Raw genomic sequence first — 21,173 nt, forward strand, 5'->3', positions numbered from 1 at the left:
CACACGGTCTACTATTTACAGGGAATGCAGAGAGATTGCTCCCCTCCCCCTTCTGTACACACAGGAAGACGGGCCAAGAGCAGAGCTAGCCCCCACCGGGAGAGAACATAACCGGCCCGGAAACTAGAGAACGAGGCCTGCAGAGTCTCCCTTGGGGCCAGCAAGCCGGCAGCCCCTTCCCTCACAAAGATGGGAGGGTACACCTGCCTTGGAAACTGAATACTGCCACCGCCTCCCAAGGAAAGGGTCTCCATGCAGGGGAGAATGTTTGCATTTTGGAGGGAGGGGCGTTCAGGTGCACAAGCCCCCACCTGCAGGCTGTAATGGTCCAACCCAAGGCTGGCCGGTAGTTTGCATGACTGAGAAGCCAGGGGGGGCTGGATGAACAGCTGCCAGCAGGCCCTGCAGAGACCCACCGTGGTGCCAGACAGCACCCAAAGCCCCCCCCCCCCCCGTGTGCAGAAGGGTCTGGGGAGGGGGGCTGCGTGCCCAGAGCAGGCCGCCAGTGCCGGACGTTAACCAGAAATCGGGCTCGTCTTCAGCCTGAGAAGCCCCAGCTATGGATATCGTTCCCTTTCTGATATTGGGGCAGGGGCAAGAGAGATTACTATTCCAAAGAAAATCTCCCCTCCTGTGCTAGACACAAGCAGGGGGGGGGGAGAGGTGGCGCAAAGAAAAACTGCAGGAAGGAGGAGGAGTCTGGACTCATAAATACGGGGGAGATTAAAAAAAATCTATAAATAAATAAACTCAGTATAACAGAACAGTTAAAAGCGCTTCCTCTCCAAAATGAGATTTCTCCATCGGTCCTAGGGGAGGGAGGAAGGAAGGGGCATTCACACACATCCGCCACCCCCCTTCCCCCGAAGTGAAAGGACAGGGCCACGAGTTGTCGTCCCCCCACCAGCAGGGCAGCCTCCTCTGGCTTCAGCCCCCACCCCCAACATAAAAGGGAAAGCTCTGGGGTGGCTGCCTGGGGGGTGGGTGTCTAGGGCTCTGGAAGGGACAGGGTGGGGAGGGGCAGGGGGGTGCCACACAAAGTCTCTTAACAGGCACAATCCTGGTGTGGGGGGGCTTGTTGGTCAGTCAGCTGGGGCCCCGGCTTGGCCCCGGTCACCGCTGGGTCAGCCGCATCGAGGGACTCCGACATCTTTTCACAGATGATGTCCACCAGGCGCTCGAAGGTCTGCTTCACATTGATGTTGTCCTTTGCACTGGCCTCAAAGAACTCAAACCCTGGTGCACAGGAAGGCCGGCAGGCAGGCAAGACACAGGCAGGAAGAGGAAGAACAGGAGGAGGAAGAAGAGGAAGAAAAAGAAGAGGAAAAGTTGGTTTTTATATGTCGACTTTTTCTGCCACTTAAGGAAGAATCAAACCGGCTTACAATCACCTTCCCCTCCCCACAACAGACACCCTGTGAGGTAGGTGGGGCTGAGAGAGCTGAAACAAGCCCAAGGTCACCCAGCTGGCTTCATGTGTAGGAGTGGGGACACCAACCCGGTTCACCACATTAGCCTCCGCCGTTCATGTGGAGGGAGTGGGGAATCAAATCTGGTTCTCCAGATCAGAGTCCTCGGCTCCAACACCCACAATTAGCTTCTTCAGTTGCGTCTTTTCAAGGGAGGAGAAAGGAGCTGCAGAGGAAAGGGAGACACTCCAGAGAGGGGAAATCCCACCCCCGGGGGCTCCATCCCCACTCACCCAGGTGCTCTGCAAGCTGGCGGCCCCGCTCCGAAGACACCACCCGCTCGTCTTCCATGTCGCACTTGTTCCCCACCAGCAACACCTGGGCGTTGTCCCATGAGTAGGTCTTAATCTGGGTCGACCTGATGAAAGACACGCGGGGGGGGGGGAGACTCCTCCAGTCAGCAGAAGCACACGTGCCAGCCCCACATGACATGGCCGATCCCTGCCCGCCCAAACATGACCGACCGACCAACCCACTAGAGGAGCTCCGTTGGGGGTCAGCCAAGCAGAGGCCTTGTTATGCTCGAGGCTGACCCAAGGAAGCCACCTGAGTTCCACAATCAGGACACCTTTCCTGGTCTTGACCTTTAAAGCTCTATATGATTTGGGACCAACATGCCTTAAGGAGATTAAGGGGAGACGTGATAGAGGTCTATACAAATTATGCATGGTGTGGAGAGAGTGGACAGGAAGCTTTTCTCTCTCTCTCATAATGCCAGAATGCGGGGTCACCTGCTGAAGCTGGAGGGAGAGATTCAGAACTGGTAACAGGAAGTATTTCTTCACACAGTTAAATTGTGGGACTCCCTGCCCCAGGATGTGGGGGGGCTTGTTGGTCAGTCAGCTGGGGCCCCGGCTTGGCTATGGCCAATTGCCAACTTGGAACGCTTTAAGAGGGGAGTTGACATGTTCATGGAGGAGAGGGCTGTCCATGGCTACTAGTCGAAATGGATGCTAGTCATGATGCATACCTATTCTCTCCAGGATCAGAGGAGCACGCCTATTATATTAGGTGCTGTGGAACGCAGGCAGGATGCTGCTGCTGCAGTCGTCTTGTTTGTGAGCTTCTCAGAGGCACCTGGTTGACCACTGTGTGAACAGACTAGATGGCCCTTGGTCTGATCCAGCATGGCCTTTCTTATGTAGTTCATTTATGATGGCCCGACCATTACGGTCATCTTCAGAGGCCCTGCTTTCGGTGCCCCACCCCTTGTGAGATAAGACAGGCTTTGGGTGCCCTTTGTGGGAAGGCAGGCAGCAATTTGGGAGAGGGCCTTCTCAGTCATGGCCCTAAAGCTCTGAACTCTCTTCCCCAGGGAAATTCATCTGTCCCCTTCTGTTTCCATCTTCCGCCTTTGGCTGAAGACTTTTTGTTTGTTTGTTTTGTTTGGCATTCCCTCAATGACCCCCCTTCCTAACCATTGTTTTAACTGCCGTTTTTATGTTTTGTGTATTTTAACTGTTTTTTCATTGTTTTAACGGTGTGCACTGAAGGGTTGATTTTAATAGAATCATAGAGTTGGAAGGGGCCATACGGGCCATCTAGTCCGACCCCCTGCTCAACGCAGGATCAGGCCCTAGAGCATCCCTGACAAGTGCTTGCCCAGCCTCTGCTTAAAGATTGCCAGGGAGGGGGAGCTCGCCACCTCCCTAGGGAGCCGATTCCACTGTTGGAACAACTCTTACTGTAAAAAATTGGTTTTAAAATGTGATTTTATCATGTAGGCTTTAAATGGTTAGTTGCCTTGGTGGCCCTTATAAGGGCAGAAACGTGGGATACAAATTTTGTAAATAAAATATGTAAATAAATTTCAAAGTGCTCAACTGGCCCAGCAGCCAGTCCTAAATAGAACTGGGTTAGTCTAAGCTTGCCTGCCTTCCTCCCCTTCGCACCCCCAGCCATTTCTGCTCCCACCCCCACGAAGGGAGCCCAACAGAACTGACCAGTCCTGGACGGCATTGAACGACTCTTCGTTGGTGATGTCATACATCAGGATGAAGCCCATGGCACCCCGGTAATAGGCAGTGGTGATGGTCCGGTACCGTTCCTGACCCGCAGTATCCTGGGAAAGTGGGGTGGGGAGACCTTTTTTGTTCACTCATTTATAAACCCCATTTTTAGCCCCAGGGGCTGTCCATCAAATCCATCACTTAGAAGAAGAAGAGTTGATTTTTATATGCGGACTTTCTCTACAACTTGAGATGCAAACCAGCTTACAATCACCTTCCCTTCCCCTCCCCACAACAGACACCCTGTGAGGTAGGTGAGGCTGAGAGCTGTGACTAACCCAAGGTCACCCAGCTAGCTTTGTGTGTAAGAGTGGGGAAACCAACCCGGTTAACCAGATTAGCATTCGCCAATCATGTGGAGGAGTGGAGAATCGAACCTGGTTCTCCAGATCAGAGACCACTGCTCCAAACCACAGCTCTTAAGAAGAAGAAGAGTTGGTTTTTATATTCCGACTTTCTCTACCACTTAAGGGAGAATCGAACCAGCTTACAATCACCTTCCTTTCCCCTCCCAACAGACACCTTGTGAGGTAGGTGGGGCTGAGAGAGGTGTGACTAACCCAAGGTCACCCAGCTGGCTTTGTGTGTAAGAGTGGGGAAACCAACCCGGTTCACCAGATTAGCATTCGCAGATCATGTGGAGGAGTGGGGAATCAAACCCAGTTCTCCAGATCAGAGTCCACCGCTCCAAACCACCGCTCCAAACCACTACACCACGCTTAACAGGTAAAGCAGACTGAAGTCCTGGCTCCGCCTTCTATCGTGACCGCAGCCAGACCAAAACCGAGCGTCCCCCCACGCGCACTCTCTCTGCAATCCTCACAAAGCCACCCTCGGAGGTAGGACGCCCCGCCTCACCCAGATCTGCAGCTTGATGCGTTTGTCGTTGCGGTAGATAGTCTTCACTTTGAAGTCGATGCCGACGGTGCTCACAAAGGCCGGGGTGAAGGAGTCGTCGGCATAGCGGAAGAGAAAGGACGTCTTGCCCACGCTGCTGTTGCCAATGATGAGGATCTTGAACATATAGTCGAAGTTCTGGTCGGAGGACTCTTTCTGGCCGTAGCGGGCGTCGGTCGCAGATGCCATCTGGGAAAGGGAGGGGCAGCCGTCAGGCGGTGGAGGTGGGGTTGTAACACTTCCACAAATTTTGACACTTGGGGGGCGGGGGAGGAAATAGATGTTTCCCCTTCTCCCAACCCCCCCCCTCCAGAAATTCTGGGCAAAATTGAAATACATGCAACACTTAGGCCCTTTTTGCATGGTAAGTAGCATCGCGTTCCAGGCTGAATTGCCCCGCATGTTTTTTTTAATTTTTCACGCTGAACCGTCATTCTGGAAGTGACTGCGAAGCCAGCGCATCCCAGCTTCGCATTACTAAAGAGCCCAAACTTTGGTGTTTGCCGCGAAGAATCCCCCTCAAGGAACCATGCAAAACAATAGCGTTGAGTTAGCTATGCACGTGCTAATGGCTATGCAAACAGGAACGAAGGAGCAGGCAAGTGGGGAGGGGGTAGAATTTCTCCTTTTGCGCTGGGACTGTGAGTAGGCATTTTAAAAGTCACATTTTCAAAAAGAGCTGTGAGTGAGCATCAAAACTAACCATGCAAAAATGGCCTTAGTTTCCTATGGAACCTAAACTTATTTCAAGGATTTAAGAGCATAAAATGCATCATTTATAACTTAACAAATAAAATGGTGTATGTGTGGGTGTTAAGTGCCATCAAGTCACTTCCGACTCATGGCGACCCTGTGAATGAAAGTCCTCCAAAATGTCCTGTCTTTGACAGCCTTGCTCAGATCTTGCAAACTGAGGGCCCTGGCTTCCTTTATTGAGTCAATCCATCTCTTGTTGGTTCTTCCTCTTTTCCTGCTGCCCTCAACTTTTCCTAGCATGACTGTCTTTTCCAGTGACTCTTGTCTCATGGCGTGACCAAAATACGATAGCCTCAGTTCAATCATTTTAGAGTCTAGGGTCAGTTCAGGCTTGATTTGATCTACAAACCACTGATTTGTTTTTTTTGGCAGTCCATGGTATCTGTAACACTCTCCTCCAACACCACATTTCAAAGGAATCGACTTTCTTCCTATCAGCTTTCTTATGCTAACAGGAACAGCATAATATGCATCATTTATAACCACCAGGAACGACCTCCCTCCCAAGCCCTCCTCTGTGTCTCCACCCGTAACAGTGAGGAAGACAGTTGGCAAAGGCAGGGCTTTCTCCGTGGTGGCACCTGACCTCTGAAATGCCCTTCCCCTTGAGGCCCGCTTCGGAGCCAGTCCATAACATTCCTCTTCACCCAGCCTTTTAAGAGAAAGGGCTATCCGCCTTTTTTGTAGTTGTGCTTACGGCCAGCATTTTACACTCACTGCTAAAATGGTCTTAGCTCTGTAGTTTCTTTTTTTTTCTGTTTTTATGTCCCTCATAGGTCTATCGTTAAGTTTACGGCTAGTTTTCAGTACTGATGAGAAGAAGAAGAGTTGGTTTGTATATGCCGACTTTCTCTATCACTTAAGGGAGTCTCAAACCGGCTCACAATCACCTCCCCTTCCCCTCCCCACAACAGACACCCTGTGAGGTAGGTGGGGCTGAGAGAGCTGTGACTGGCCCAAGGTCCCCCAGCTGTGTGGAGAGTGGGGAAACAAACCCGGTCCTCCAGATCAGACTCCACCGCTCTTAACCACTACACCATACTGGTCTTAGCTCTGTACTGTTTCTTTTTTCTTCTGCACCAGGCTGTTCTTATGCCCCTCACAGGTCTATTGTTTACGACTAGTTTTCAGTACTGATGAGGAAGCTGACTTGCGGGAGTACGATTGTACGTGCTCCCAATCCGAAATGCGCTTCTCAGAGCAGACGCTTTACCAGCTCTGTGGTGCTTTCTGGGTTATCTGACTCGGTACACACCTGCCACAGCCTGGACCAGGATGCACCTCCAAGCATACATCCCGTCGAAAGCGATGCCGCGTAGATCCGCAGCATCTGCTTGTGGGCGTGCATCCACTTTGCGCCCACAATCCCCCATCTGGCAAGCAGCAACGTTACTGAGATCAGGCAGGAGGAGGAAGGATAAAAGGAGGAATCGCGGCTTCCTCTCCCCCTTTCCGCCACCCCCGGGCAGCCTTTCTGCAGGCCCTACCAAACAATGAAACCATAAAAAGAATGTAGGGAAGGGTGTTTAAATGTGGTCCTTTTTCCTGCTTCACAAGCCTTGTATGAGAATTTGAAGATGGAGGCACCGGAGTAGGCCGGAGGTGGACCGTGGGCTGCTGGTCAGTAGTTGGTGGACTCCATGCTTTCAAAAAAAATTGAATATAAATCAGTATTTCAGGGATAGAAAAATGACCCTAGGTTTTAGAACCTGAACTTACTAAACTGTAGACTAAGATGAAAATAGCTAAATAATAATTAAAATAAAAACAGATAAAATTAAAGCGTTATTCACAAAAGAAAGTGCAGGGTTAGGGGAAAAGGGCCTCAAATTTTCATCTAGCTATTATATAAAAGAAAATTACTATAAGATGCATTATAGATGGTACCTGACGCCTTTTAAAATATCAAAGATGAAGAAGAATGAAAGAGGAATAGAAAAATGTTGGAAATGTCATCCGACTTTGATATAGACTGGAAGGTATGGTCAGTATACATAAATCAATATTTTAGGGATAAAAAATGACCTTAGGTTTTAGAACCTAAATTTATTAAATGGTAGACTAAGATGAAAGTATAAGAGCTTACACAGTGGTAAGCTGCAGTATTGCAGTCGAAAGCTCTGCTCACGACCTGAGTTCGATTCCGACGGTTGGTTTCAGGTAGCCGGCTCAAGGTTGACTCAGCCTTCCATCCTTCCGAGGTCGGTAAAATGACAACCCAGCTTGCTGGGGGTAAAGGGAAGACGACTGGGGAAGGCACTGGCAAACCACCCCGTAAAAACAAAAGTCTGCCTAGTAAACGTCGGGATGTGACGTCACCCCATGGGTCAGGAATGACCCAGTGCTTGCACAGGGGACCTTTACCTTTTTAAGATGAAAGTAGCTAAATGATAATTAAAGTAAAAATAGATTAAATCAAAATTATTCGCAAGAGAAATAAGGTATATGGTCGTCCGTTCTATGTGAGGACGGTTGGAGGTTGGTTTTTGTAGTGTTTTGTGTCTTACCTTTTCTTTCACTTTTTCCCCTTCACTTTTTTCTTTTTGTATATTGTGTTTTAGTATGCTATATGTACTTTGACATAAGTGTTCTGCATATCGCAATAAAACGTTATAGAGGGGGGGAAAAATCAAAAAATCAAAGTGCAGGATCAGGACCGCCAAACGCAACGATGAGCCAGGCCTTCTCTATCAGGGGTCCCAAGCACGCCTTCTTTTGTAAACGGGCTGCAGGTAAAGAGAGAGCAGGCTGTTCAACACAGCCCACCCCGACAGAAGCAGCAGCTGAGACAAAAAGAGCCCCTTGGGCAAAATTAGCAGGGGTTCACCTCCTCTCACGCAGGGAATGTCTGATACCTCCACTCTTACTTAACCAAAAAGTTAGGAAAGAGGTGTGATTACCTAGAGAACTATGGAATTGTTGTAGATGCCAGAGAATGTCGTGACGGCCACAGGCAGAGACAGCTTTAAAGGGGGGGTTAGACAGGTTCATGGAGGAGAGGCCTGTCAGTGGCTGCTAGCCATGGTGACTCAAGGGAACCTCCACTTTCAGAGGCAGTCAACCTCTGAATCCCAGTGCCAAGAAGATCTCATCTTGTGATAACCCACGATTGGTTGGATATATGGATGCTGACTGGGGCGAAGACAGGACTGATTACAAGTCAACCAATGGATATAAGTTCTGTTCCAATAAATCAAAAGAGCTTCCGTCTAGACTTTAGGAAGAATTTCCTGACAGTTACAGCGGTTCCTCAGTGGAGCAGGCTTCCTTGGGAGGTGGTGGGCTCTCTTTCCCTGGAGGATTTTAAGCAGAGGCTGGATGGCCATCTCTCAGCAACGCTGATTCTATGGCCTTAGGCAGATGATGAGAGGGGAGGGCACCTTGGCCATCTTCTGGACATGGAGTAGGGGGTCACTGGGGGTGTGGGGGGGTAGTTGTGAATTTCCTGCATTGTGCAGGGGGTTGGACTAGATGACCCAGGTGGTCCCTTCCAACTTTAGGATTTTATCATTCAGCAGCTCTGTGGAAAGCCTGGGGAGAACCTGGCATGGTAGGATCTGCCAGGTGATGGAGAGGGTTGCTCCCCGCGTCCTCTGCTGCCCGCAAAGAGAACCCCAGCCATTCAGGTGCATGCAAAGAGTTTGTAAATGCCTACAGCATCGGGCCAAATCTGACACAAGAGCCTACTGGAAAGCCTACCCTACGCAGTGGTGGTGATCGACGATGGAAGCCTACTTCTCCGCTACCGTTACTCCAGCTGAATCATATCCAGCATGATTAGTTGGATGAATACGGCATGGGACGACTCCTATGAGTGAGCCCTCAAGGGCTGGTGATTTGCACTTTAGCTCTAGCCATTTAGAAAGGTTCTATTGCTGATAAAGCGTCAGATCCTGCTCTGACCCACCAATTTAATCAATGCACAGGCAGGGTGGGAGAGGCATCTGTGGCTCCGTCGAGTCGCTGATGCTGGGAGCAGTTCCGTTTGGTTTCCTTGTGAAGGCCGCCATAGGTCACATAGATCTCTTCCCTCCGTGGCTTGCCAAGTCCTGCAGGGATTGTTGATGCCTCGCTGGAGGAAGGGGGATCCTTAGACTCTTATTCCAGGAGGCAATTTAAGAACAGCAGGTCTGGGTTAACTACAAAATTGCCTCGAACCTTCCATTTTTTTTTAAACGGTTATCATAGAATTAGAAGGGACCACCAGGGTCATCTAGTCCAACCCCCTGCACAATGCAGGAAATTCCAAACTATCTCCCCCGCACACACACCCAGTGACCCCCTACTCCATGCCCAGAAGATGGCCAAGATGCCCTCCCTCTCATGATCCGCCTAAGGTCACAGAAGCAGCCTTGCTGACAGATGGCCATCCAGTCTCTGCTTAAAAACCTCCAGGGAAGGAGAGCTCACCACCTCCCGAGGAAGCCTGTTCCACCGAGGAACCACTCTAACTGTCTACTCTAGATGGAAACATTATCAGTTAGGTAATGGCAGAAACATCTGCCCTTGATCCTTCTCCATCTGGTTTTAGGCCTGAATTCAGGATAGAGGCGGCATTCACGGTGCTGGTGGATAATCTCCATCTTCAGATAAAGAAGAGGAGTTGGTTTTTATATGCCGACTTTCTCTACCATATAAAGGAGAATCAAACCAGCTTCCAATCACCTTCCCTTCTCCACAACAGACACCCTGTGAGGTAGGTGGGGCTGAGAGAGCTGTGACTAGCCCAAGGTCACCAAGATGGGCATGTGTAAGAGTGGGGAAACCAACCCAGTTCACCAGATTAGCCTCCGCCGCTCATGTGGAGGAGTGGGGAATCAAACCCAGTTCTCCAGATCAGAGTCCACCACTCTTAATCACTACACCGTGCTGGCTCTCCCAGGGAATGCTTTGTTCCTGTAGGATCTGATCTGCCAGCAACTGTAATGCCTAGAATGTGACACAGATCTAGGCAAAACAAGAGAGAGATGGTTCGGTTCTTTTTGGATCAGACCAGTAAAAAAAAGTTGCAACGGAAGATGCAGCAACCCCTTGTGGGTTGACACGGGGGATACCACAAGGTTCTGCAATCTCCCGTGTCATTAAATACCTACATCTGGCCCTGAGATGAGATTTTCTGACGCTCTGGGGTAGGAGGTCATCAATATGCTGATAACATTCTGCTATAGGTTACCTGGAATAAGCCTCTGGCGGCGGCCATCTCTGTCCTGGCCAGGTGTCTGGATAGAATCATAGAGCCTGGAAGGGGGCCATAGAGGCCATCTAGTCCAACCCCCTGCTCAATGCAGGATCAGCCTAGAGCATCCCTGATAAGTGCTTGTCCAGCCTCTGCTTAAAGTCTGCCAGGGAGGGGGAGCTCACCACCTCCCTAGGGAATCCACTGTCGAACAACTCTTACGATTCTCTCCACATCCTTTTGAAGTGAGGCCTCCAGAATTGCGCACACAATACTCCAGGTGTGGCCCAAACAATACAGTGTAGAGTGGAACAATGACATCATGTGATTTGGATGTTATGCCTCTGTTCATGCACCCCAAGATCGAATTTGCTTTTTTTGCCGCTGCATCACACTGGCTGCTCATATTTAACTTACAGTCCACCTGTACCCCAAGATCTTGTTCACACACACTGCTGCCCAGAGGTGTGTGGTGGCCCAGCGGCTGAGCGAACAAACTGAAGGTGAATCCAGGTAAGGCAGAGCTGATGCTGGTTGGAAGGGCCGCTGCCTGCTATGGGATGGTTCTCATCAGAGTGCAGCGTCTGCTGAATGACTCTTAAAACCCTGGCAGTTCTGTTCGATCAGATGACCATGACAGTAAAAAAAAAAAAAAAACCTGTTTCTTCCAGCTTCATTTAATTAGGAAGCTGGCTAACTCTTGGCAGATGGCCAGTTTGACCACACTGATCCATGATTTAGTACCTTTCAGGCTAGATTACTGTAACACATTGTATACGGGGCTGGCCTTGAAGATAGCCCAGAAACTTCAGTTGGAGCAAAAAGCAGAAGCCCATCTGTTACTGGAAGGAGCTGGATATGTTTAGCCTGAAGAGGAAACTTGAGGGGTGATATGATAACGTTCTTCAAGTACTTGAAGGGCTGTCATGTAGAGGATGGCACTGAGTTGTTTTCTGTTGCCCCAGAAGGTCGGACCAGAACCAATGGGTTGAAATTATATTCAAAAGAGTTTCCGTCTAGACATTAGGAAGAATTTTCTAACAGTCAGAGCGGTTCCTCAGTGGAACAGGCTTCCTCGGGAGGTGGTGAGCTCTCCTTCCCTGGAGATTTTTAAGCAGAGGCTAGATGGCCATCTGTCAGCAATGCTGATTCTATGACCTTAGGCAGATCACGAGAGGGAGGGCATCTTGGCCATCTTCTGGGTCACTGGGGGTGTGGAGGGGGAGGAAGTAGTTGTGAATTTCCTGTACTGTGCAGGGGGTTGGACTAGATGACCCTGGTGGTCCCTTCCAACTCTATGATTCTACTATGGGTTAATCGGCAGGACCATATTGCACCTATTTCACTGCTCCTTTGCTGACTGCCTATTTGTTTTGGGGTGCAATTTAAGGTGTTGATGTTCAGCTTGAAAGGCCTTCATGAATTATAAACAGAACTATTCTACACAGCATTTAGAACAGTCTGAGCCTCAGCCACTGGATATATACACACGGTGTTTTTAATGTGGTGGGGTTCTTGATGTTGTTTTAAATGTTTCTCATTTTTTTAATGCTTAATGTTTCTAATTGTATGATTTTATTGTATTTTATTTTACTGTTACCTGCCCTGGGTCCTGATTTGGTCAGGAGAAAGGCGGGTATATAAATAAATGAACAAACAAATCATTCTTGGTTGACCACTTGGAGGTTATTTGGCACCCCACATGAACACATGAAGCTGCCTCATACTGAATCAGACCCTTGGTCCATCAAAGTCAGTATTGTGTACTCAGACTGGCAGCAGCTCTCCAGGGTCTCAGGCAGAGGTCTTTCCCATCACCTTACTTGTCTAGTCTCTTTAACTGGAGATGCCGGGGATTGAACTTGGGACCTCGTGCATGCCAAGCAGATGCTCTACCATTGAGCCTCAGCCCCTCCCCAAGGGTGACCAGGTGAGGAGTAGAAGACACTGGCAGGCTGAGCTAGGCCCAGCCTCCAATGGGTAGCCCCCTTCATAATTTCTCTCTTTTAATACAGAAATGCAGTGAAATCCTAAGAGCACAAGACTAAGTCTTTAAGTTCTAGAAAGAAAGGGGGGGAAATCATAGATGTACACCAGATCTCAACTGTCTCTTGTTTTCTATTTCTAAATCTGGTTTTCTCACTCGTCTCTCTGATTTTAGACTCCTGCCATCCTTAAATACTCAAGGCCAAAACTGTTCAAAGCAGACCGGCTAGGCAGGCTGTATCCACAGAACACCTAGCAACTGGAAGTAAGACAGATTCGGTGTCGCCACTAGAAATGGAGGCCGCAACCTGACTGGCAGCTGCACATCGTCAATCCTCGCTACACGGTTCAGCTGCCCAGAGCTGGAGGCTTCTAATCTTGCGCCATTGGAACCATCCAAATCTCACCATCATTTCGTGCTTCTGAAGTAAAAGCAGCAGTCCATTTAATTAGCTAAACGATCATGGTCATGTGCCCACCATCTTTTTTAGATACAATTTGTAAATAATACCCTGCAACGCTCAGTATTGGACTAAAGTTTCAAAGGCATTATCCAGCGTGATAACTCACATCATCCTATATAACCATAAGCTATTTCATTAAGAAACTGAGTAAAAAGCGATGAGCATCTGCAAGAACATCTGTATAAAATGTCCACATGTACTTATTCCCTGCAGCAAAGCATTCTAAGCCAGCGGTGGGTCTGCAACAAAAAACCCTGCCGCTGCTGTAAGCTTCAAGCCAGAGGAAAAAACAGCTGCCCGAGGAGATTGAGGAATGACAATTCCGGGAATCTGGGCCACAGGGCCAGCTGCGGCTATTCCTGGGCTCACCCCATGGCAATAAAGGCAAACAGAACATCATTTCAGCTTTTTTTATAACAGGCAAACAGATGACACATTTTGAAAACATGACACATTTGATCACCCACGAATCCAAAGGCCTGCGCAGCTCGCAAATGCGTGCGGATCTGAAAGACGTCGGCAGGCCGCGGCTGCAGCATCAGCTTTCTTGCTATCCTACGCGATAAAGAATAATAAACAAGCTTTGCCTGTCAGCTGTGAAATCTGTCTTTATGAGGTGAGACTCCCCCCCTCCAGCTGCATCAGCAGCACCCAGGCCCCAAATAAAAAAGAGCAGGGGGGCCCTTTTTTCCTTTCTAAGATGGAGGCACCTGCATGCCCCCTGTTCCTTCTCCACTCCTGCTCATCGACCAGCAAATCCACACCACACAAGTTCTTCCCACTGACAAGGAGGGCGATAGATTTGCACTTAGAATCATAGAGTTGGAAAGGACCACCAGGGTCAATCAAGCCCAACCCCCTGCACAATGCAGGACACTCACAACTACCTCCCCCCCCATACTCCCAGTGACCAGAAGATGGCCAAGATGCCCTCCCTCTCATCATCTGCCTAAGGTCATAGAATCAGCATTGCTGACAGATGGCCACCTAGCCTGTGCTTAAAACCCTCCAGGGAAGGAGAGCTTACCACCTCCCGAGGAAGCCTGTTCCACTGAGGAACCGCTGACTGTTGGAAACTCTGATTTAATTTCAACCCATTGGTTCTGGTCCGAGTCCTTCTGGGGCAACAGAAAACAACTTGGCACCCTCCTCTATGCAACAGCCCTTCAAGTACTTGAAGATGGTCATCCTGTCCCCTCTCCGTCTTCTCCTCTGCAGGCTAAAAATCCCCAGCTCCTTCAACCTTTCCTCATAGAACTTGATCCACGAGGATTTGTGACCGACAAATCTCACTCCCATCCCCTTCTTTAAAATACATGTGAGTAACCAACCAAGTCTCTAGACCTCATTGCGGGGTGGGGGCAACCCTTGGGAGCCTCCACTCAGGGTCTACAAGGGAACAGAGCTTCAAAGTCCTGTTTGGGAACCACCACCACCCCGGATCATTTTTCCTGATGTAACATTGCCAATCTTTTTCCCATTCCTCAGATGTCTTCAAAATTTCAAATTCAAGATAAATACTGCGTACAATGTTTTCCCCCGTTTATCTCAATAAGCATAATTATATATTTTCTTCATTTATCTTGTGATCAGAATGTGGATGGGGGTGGAAAAGAGCTTGTTTTCACCCCAGGGTAAAACAGGCAACCCAGAACCACATCTGCAGGAACATACAAGATGTACTCACAGCCCTTCTGGAACTAAAGTCACCTCCCCGTTAGGCCTTCGTGGGCAGCTTCGTTCTTTCCAAGAAGAAGAGTTGGGTTTTTTATGTGCTGATTTTTCTCTACCTTTTAAGGAGATTCAAAGCAGCTTACAATTGCCTTCCTTTCCCCTCCCCACAACAGACACCTTGTGAGGTCGGTGGGGCTGAGTTCGGAGAGAACTGTGACTGGCCCAAGGTCACCCAGCAGGCTTCAGGTGAAGGAGCGGGGAATCGAACCCGGTTCTCCAGATCAGAGTCCACTGCTCTTAACCACGATGCTGGCAGAAGAATGCAGGGCCCGGAAGCACACACGGCTTCTTCAGGAACCCACGATGGAGGGGACGCAAGAAAACCACACTAAAAGCCAAAGCACCACCTAGTCCAGATGCTGGGCATGACGGCTATAGCCACGGCCTGCTCCCAAAGGTAGACTGCCCCTATGTGCAGGGGTTCCTTTAGTTATCATGGCTAATGAGGTGCTGATCTGTGCACTGTAAAAAACTGTTTTGCTGGATCGCCTGCTTCGGCATTCTGTGCCCAACAGATGTTTCTAGGAAAGTGATAAGCGGGGCACAAGGGCAGCAGTGCTTCCATGGTACATTGCCTCTGCACATGGAGGTTCCATTCCACCGCCGCCACTAATGCGCCTCCACCGACTTATCCTCTGTGCATCTGGCTAATCTCTTGTGAGAGCCTTGCTGGGGGAGATTAAGGTGGCGGCATGTCTCCCGTCCCCCAGTCCCCCACGCAAAGATGCCTCGGAGAATCCCACAAGCAGATCCCCCCCAAGATACCTCTGCAGATGGAGATTTGCTTCCTTAACAGTCCACAACCCAGGGCTGCAAAGTGAGGCGGGGGAGGGTGCAGATGGCATTCAACCCCCCCCCCCAAAGGGGCTGCTCAGGCCCCCACCTGGGTTCCCTCTGCGCAGCCTCCTCCTCCTCCTCCTGCACCCGGGCAGAACCCGATCCTCTGGCCAGGCGGTGGGATTTCACCAGGGGCTGATCCAGGCCTGCCAGCAAACCGGGGTGGCCGAGCCAAAGGAGGCTCTTCGGGACCGGACAGGCAGAAAACGCCCCGGGGGGGAGGGGGGGAAGGAGCATGCTCCGTCCTTGCAAAAGCCCCCCTCCCCCCCCCGACGGCCCTGCTGCAAGAGAACCGAGCAGGGCTGGCGCTGCGGCGCGCACGGCTCGTCCCCCCCCCCGCACCCTGTTTACCAGCCGCAGTGCAAAGGCGGCTCCGCAGGGCCGGCCGCGAACGCTCCCCCCCTTTCTCTCCCCCCCCCAGCACCTTTTCCTTTGCAAGGTTTCATTTGGGGAGGGGGGGGGAGAAACTCGCAGCCTCTTCCTTTGCAAAAGCAAACGCGGCCTGCAATTTGCAGCAAAGCCCCCCCACCCGTGCATCTCTCGCGCGTGTCAAATGAAGGTTATTCTCATCCCCCCCCCCCAAAAAAATGCACACGCTCGCTCGTCTTGCAGGCGGGGGTCCCCGTGGGGAGGGGGCTGCGGTGTGGGGGGGGGGAGGCCGCGCGCGCACTCACCTCGGGGGCGCGCTCCTGCTCGGGCAGCGAAATGCAGCCGCAACGCGCGAGGCGGAGAAGCACCTGCCTGCAGAGCCCGGGCTGACGTCACCGGCGCTCCGGCGGGGCGGGGCGGATGCAAATGAGCGCGGGGCGTCACGAGGCGACGGACCGCCTCCCTCCTGGAGGGGACGGGAGGAGCCTTCGCGCCCCCGGCTCGCCCCGCCATAGGCCAGGGGCGACGCTCAAGGCAGAGCCCGCCCCCCTCTCGGCCAATCGGCGGGGCGGTGTCGGCCGGGGCTTGTTCGGAAGTGTTCGTGGGGCGCCTCGCGAGATCCGGCGGAGTGTCGCGAGGGTTCGTTCCCGCCCTTGCAGGGCATGGTCACGTGAGGCTGAGGGAGGTGAAGAGGCGTCGCGCGACTGTACAGTTCACCTCAGAATAAAAATGCACGCGCCTTTTTCCAACCACACAGAAAATAAAATAAACCAATAAATAAATTTGAGTCAAGCCAGTTGTAGAAACCACAATTTCTTTTATAGGGTTTCCCTCATGATTCTCTCAGGTTCTTCCAAAACCGGGGAACTGAGAGGAAAAATAAAAACTTGTTCTGGGTGGATCCAGGTGGGGAGATAAACGAGGGACAATTAGGCACCTCATAACTTACTTTATTCTGTGAAAAGAGCAAACTCCCCTGTGTGAACCACAATTACGAAGGTGGCCACAGTGTTTTGGGTCGTTCCAGAGCTTTGGCTGTTTCAAACAGCGAACGCCGCCTTGGGATCAGAATTCCTCAGGAAGGAAATGGCGGACACGTTTCACCCCAAGCTTTTGTTTGTTTTAATTCTCTTCAACCAAGGTGCCCAAAAAGCATTATCTGTCTCGGGCACCAAAATGGCTTAGGCCGTGTTAGTGAATTTTAACTTGGCATAAGTGGAGCCATCTTGGTTTTCTGCTAGGTTCCTCTCTGGCTAAAAACCCCCTAACCTTTGGTATTATATATGGATTTATTTACTACTCATAATTCAATGTTTTGTACTTTTTTATTCTGTATCTTATATACTTCATTTTTTCCCTTTTCTTTTTTGTTCATAAATTTTTTTAAAAAAAAATTAAATTAAAAAACAACTAACCTTTGTACCCTGACAAGTTTCCCTGCTGGCTTAGCTATTCTAAAAAGACTTAACAGTGCAATTCCTAAGGAGAGTTACTCCAGTCTAAGCCCATTGAAATGAACAAGCGTAAGACTGGAGTAACTCTCCTTAGGAATGCACCGTAATTGTCCAAGAAGACCAGGCGTCCGGCCTTGTAGTGCTGAAAAGAAGGTCCAGAGTAGAAATCTGACTAACCCTCCCCGCAGCTTCTAGAAGCAAGATACAATTTCTAAACTGCGTGTATTCACCAATGCTTGCTTATGTCTAACTGGATGGGATCATTTTTTCTTTTCTCGTGGTGGAAAGTGCCGTCAAGCTGACTTATGGCGACCTTATGGGTGTTCAAGTCAAGAGGCGTCCAGAGGTGGCTTGCCATTGCCTGCCTCTGCGTAGCAACCCTGGATTTCCTTGGTGGTCTCCCAATGGATCACAACAGATGGGAGACTCCAGTCCAAATACTAACCAGGGCCAACCCTGCTTGGCTTCTGAGACCTGATGAGATTGGGCTAGCCTGGGTGATCCAGGTCACGGCTCCAAATGTCTGGCAACTGCCTTAATCCAAAATTCCAATCTGGCCTGCAATTTATAAGAACGTAAGAAAAGCCCTGCTGGATCAGACCAAGGCCCATTAAGTCCAGCAGTCAGTGACCAACCAGGTGCCTCTAAGAAGCCCACAAGCAAGACGACTGCAGCAGCATCGTCCTGCCTGTGCTCCACAGCATTTCATATAATAGGCATGTTCCTCTGATCCTGGAGAGAATAGGTGTGCATCATGACTAGTATCCATTTTGACTAGTAGCCATGGATGGCACTCTCCTCCATGAGAACATAAGGAAAGCCCTGCTGGATCAGACCAAGGCCCATCAAGTACAGCAGCCTGTTCACACAGTGGCCAACCAGGTGCCTCTGGGAACCCCACAAACAGGACGACTGCAGCAGCATTATCCTGCCTGCATTCCACAGCACCTAATATAATAGGCATGCGCCTCTGATCCTGGAGAGAATAGGTATGCATCATGACTAGTATCCATTTTGAATAGTAGCCATGGATAGCCCTCTCCTCCATGAACATGTCCACTCCCCTCTTCAAGCCTTCCAAGTTGGCAGCCATCACCACATCCTGGGGCAGGGAGTCCCACAATTTAACTATGTGTTGTGTGAAGTACTTCCTTTTATCTGTTTTGAATCTCTCACCCTCCAGCTTCAGCAGGTGACCCCGCTTTCTGGTATTATGAGAAAAGCTTCTCCCTGTCCACTCTCTCCAAACCATGCATAATTTTACAGACCTCTATCACGTCTCCCCTTAACCGCCTTCTTTCCAGGCTAAACAGCCCTAAGCATTTTAACCGCTCCTCATAGGGCAGTTGCTCCAGCCCCCTGATCATTTTGGTTGCTATACAGGCCAGGTGGCAACCTATGCTGTATACTCACATTGTGCGGAGGAATATGCAAGCGTGAGGCGGCCTGCAGAATATCCAGGGGCTGGAACACAGGACTTCCCAGTTCACCGAGCCTGCAAGCAACATGTTGAAAGAAGCGAGGGGAAAGACCTTCAGTCAGACATTTGTAATGCTCTCTCACAGGCTCAGTGGGAAGAAGTAATACCCAAAGTAGTAAAATCTTGGAGAGGGAGCAAGAGCTCAGAAATCAGAATTACAGGTGCCAAATTAAAATATTTTTCATTTCATTCAAATCAGGAGCATCGACAGATCTTTGAGAGGTATTTTCATAACCTTGTCGGAAGTGAAATCTGATTATATATTTGAAGCTGTTGGTTGTTGTCGCTAGATGGCCATCTAACCTCACATTCCCACTTCAGAGGACTTCCCACTAGGAGATTTTGGGAAGCCGGCCACAACGAGGGCTGATGCTGAAAAAATGTGGCCGTCTTGCTATGGCCTCCTCTGCTCCCAGTCATGGGGAGACTGGCTGTGATGATGACAGCACAGAGTAGGATACAAGGAGAACGGCACTCTGCGTATGCTTAGGTTCACTCCTGTTCTTTATTGTATGTTTCAGAGCTGACCTGGCTTTTACCTGAACTGGCCTATAAATCCATTGCCACTGGATTCTTTCCATCATAGCCACTCAATTTGTGACCCCAGTCTCCCCCCCAACCCCTCCATACTCTGGCTGCCTAGTGTAAAATAAATCAGCAACCAGGTTAGTTTCGGGCTCCGTTCAACGCCAAGCACATGACTGGATCTAAGTAAAGGGGTCCAGTATTGCCTAACCTGACTGCATGTCTGCTACAGACTGTTATCCTTCTGATTTATTTCTGCCACATGGGAATTCCTGACTGGTGCAGCCTAGAAGCTGATCTTTGGGCATTCCCTTCAGAGTGTTGGTGGTGTCTGCGCTTCTTTGCAGTATGTAGAGTTGCCAACTTCCAGGCAGAGCCTGGAGTCCTTTGGGGATTACAACTGATCTCCAGACTACAGAGACCAGCAGACTCTATGGTATACCATAATTTTTAGGTGAAATTCTTCCCAATTCTCCCCTCCTACCTGCAATTCTCCAAGAACTTCCCAGGCTGGAGTTGGCAACCCCTTTCACCGTGGCAAGGACGAGAAACGCAGTTTGGGAGTTGAGCAAACGATCTAGAAACAGAGCAGGGGCTAGACAAGAAGAACTGTTGCTGGCAGATTGTGCCCAGAGTTGCAATAAATCCTCAAGGATACAAGAGCTCTCTGCCAGACCAGACACATGTTTATGTAAAAATAACAGAAAATTGAGGAAGCAGCAGGAAACAGGCAAGAACAGAGATGAGAGACGGCTACATTCTTTAGAATTAAATATTTATGTTGTTTTGGAGTCGGGTGTGTGATAGATTTCTAGGGAGGAAGGCGGCCTCCAGGCCACACCAGGTTAGGAGACGTCCTGGACACTTCACACCCCAGAGAGTCTCAGCCAGCCAATCCACCTTCCCTACATAACTCAGAGCACTCAAAAGGTGGCACAGCCAAGCTCCACACCATTTGGAGACCAGAGAGCTCAATGGTTAAAGAGGCTTGAGCACTGGAACCTCTCAACAAAGATATGCCCAGGAACTTGGCCCTTCCATGGCATGGGTGCAATCTTAGGGCAGCACTGCCCTGATACACACCAAGTCCCACATCACACCTAGCAGATGTGCATGAACCTCCCCCCGCCCCGCAAAGTTTGACAGGCTTCAGGACTCGCCCCAGGCATGTGAGCAAAAGTACAGTACAAGAGCCTTAGTGGAGCTTTCACTCCAATTGTCCAAAGACCTTTTCAGAGAGTTCCAAGGTTTCTAAAGAATCTAACACAAACGCCATTTCCTTACCTTCAAAACTCTCCAGTCATGACCGCCCTACCTTTCTGCCCTCATTTTTCCAACCCAATTTGGCCCAGTACCTCTTTCCCAATAAATGTACACAATGCTACCCCATTCCTTTCAATTTTCTCCTTAAAAGTCTTCTTCCCAAACTGTAACAGAAGTCTAAATACAATTGCATTTGATCATATTCAAATGTCACCCATTCCTCCCTTCTGCCCTCTGTCTCTCCCCACTGTCAGTGTTCAAAAGTACCTGAGGCCAGGGTTTCCATTTCAGCCCCAGATCTTTTATGTGATGATAGAAACGCACATGCTTATACACTGAATCACACTGCAAAGGTGAATGGGGAGGTGGTGGTGGGGAAAGGGTTAACAGCAGGAGGAAATTTAAACACCAGGGACAACAGAGCTGCCTTTTCTCTGTAACAATGAGGGTGCTTATTCCACAAAGACAGGTAACCCAACCTGCTAGACCAGCCCCCAGCAAGTAGCGCATCAAACTCAAAGTGCAAAGTGAAAAATGTATGCAGCATTTCCTGGTAAAATTCACAGTTATACCAGTTTCTAACAACGAAACGTGGGTGAGCAAACTGGTGTCAGGGTCATGACCCCTGCCATTCTTCTGATTATTAAACATCAAGCTAAAAAAGTTTAATTAAAAAAAAACACACACACATGTAACTCTGTGCCCCTCAATAAATTATAGGTAATAAACCTTGCCAACATAGATCTGGGGATCC

General features: G+C 49.7%; 1 protein-coding gene across 1 annotated transcript; it reads right to left on the reverse strand.

Annotated features, from left to right (window-relative positions):
• Window positions 1-1,030: 1,030 nt before the first annotated feature.
• Window positions 1,031-16,049, reverse strand: RAB3A (RAB3A, member RAS oncogene family). The gene is made up of 5 exons (XM_056867505.1): window positions 16,003-16,049; window positions 4,337-4,564; window positions 3,413-3,531; window positions 1,703-1,827; window positions 1,031-1,236 (listed from the first exon to the last, which is right to left on the reverse strand). The coding sequence occupies exons 2-5, from the start codon at window positions 4,562-4,564 to the stop codon at window positions 1,046-1,048; spliced, it is 663 nt and encodes a 220-aa protein (XP_056723483.1). The 5' UTR covers window positions 16,003-16,049; the 3' UTR covers window positions 1,031-1,045.
• Between the last annotated feature and the right edge of the window lie 5,124 nt (window positions 16,050-21,173).

This window comes from Euleptes europaea, chromosome 2, assembly GCF_029931775.1.
Source record: "Euleptes europaea isolate rEulEur1 chromosome 2, rEulEur1.hap1, whole genome shotgun sequence".
NCBI classification, from domain to species: Eukaryota; Metazoa; Chordata; class Lepidosauria; order Squamata; family Sphaerodactylidae; genus Euleptes; species Euleptes europaea.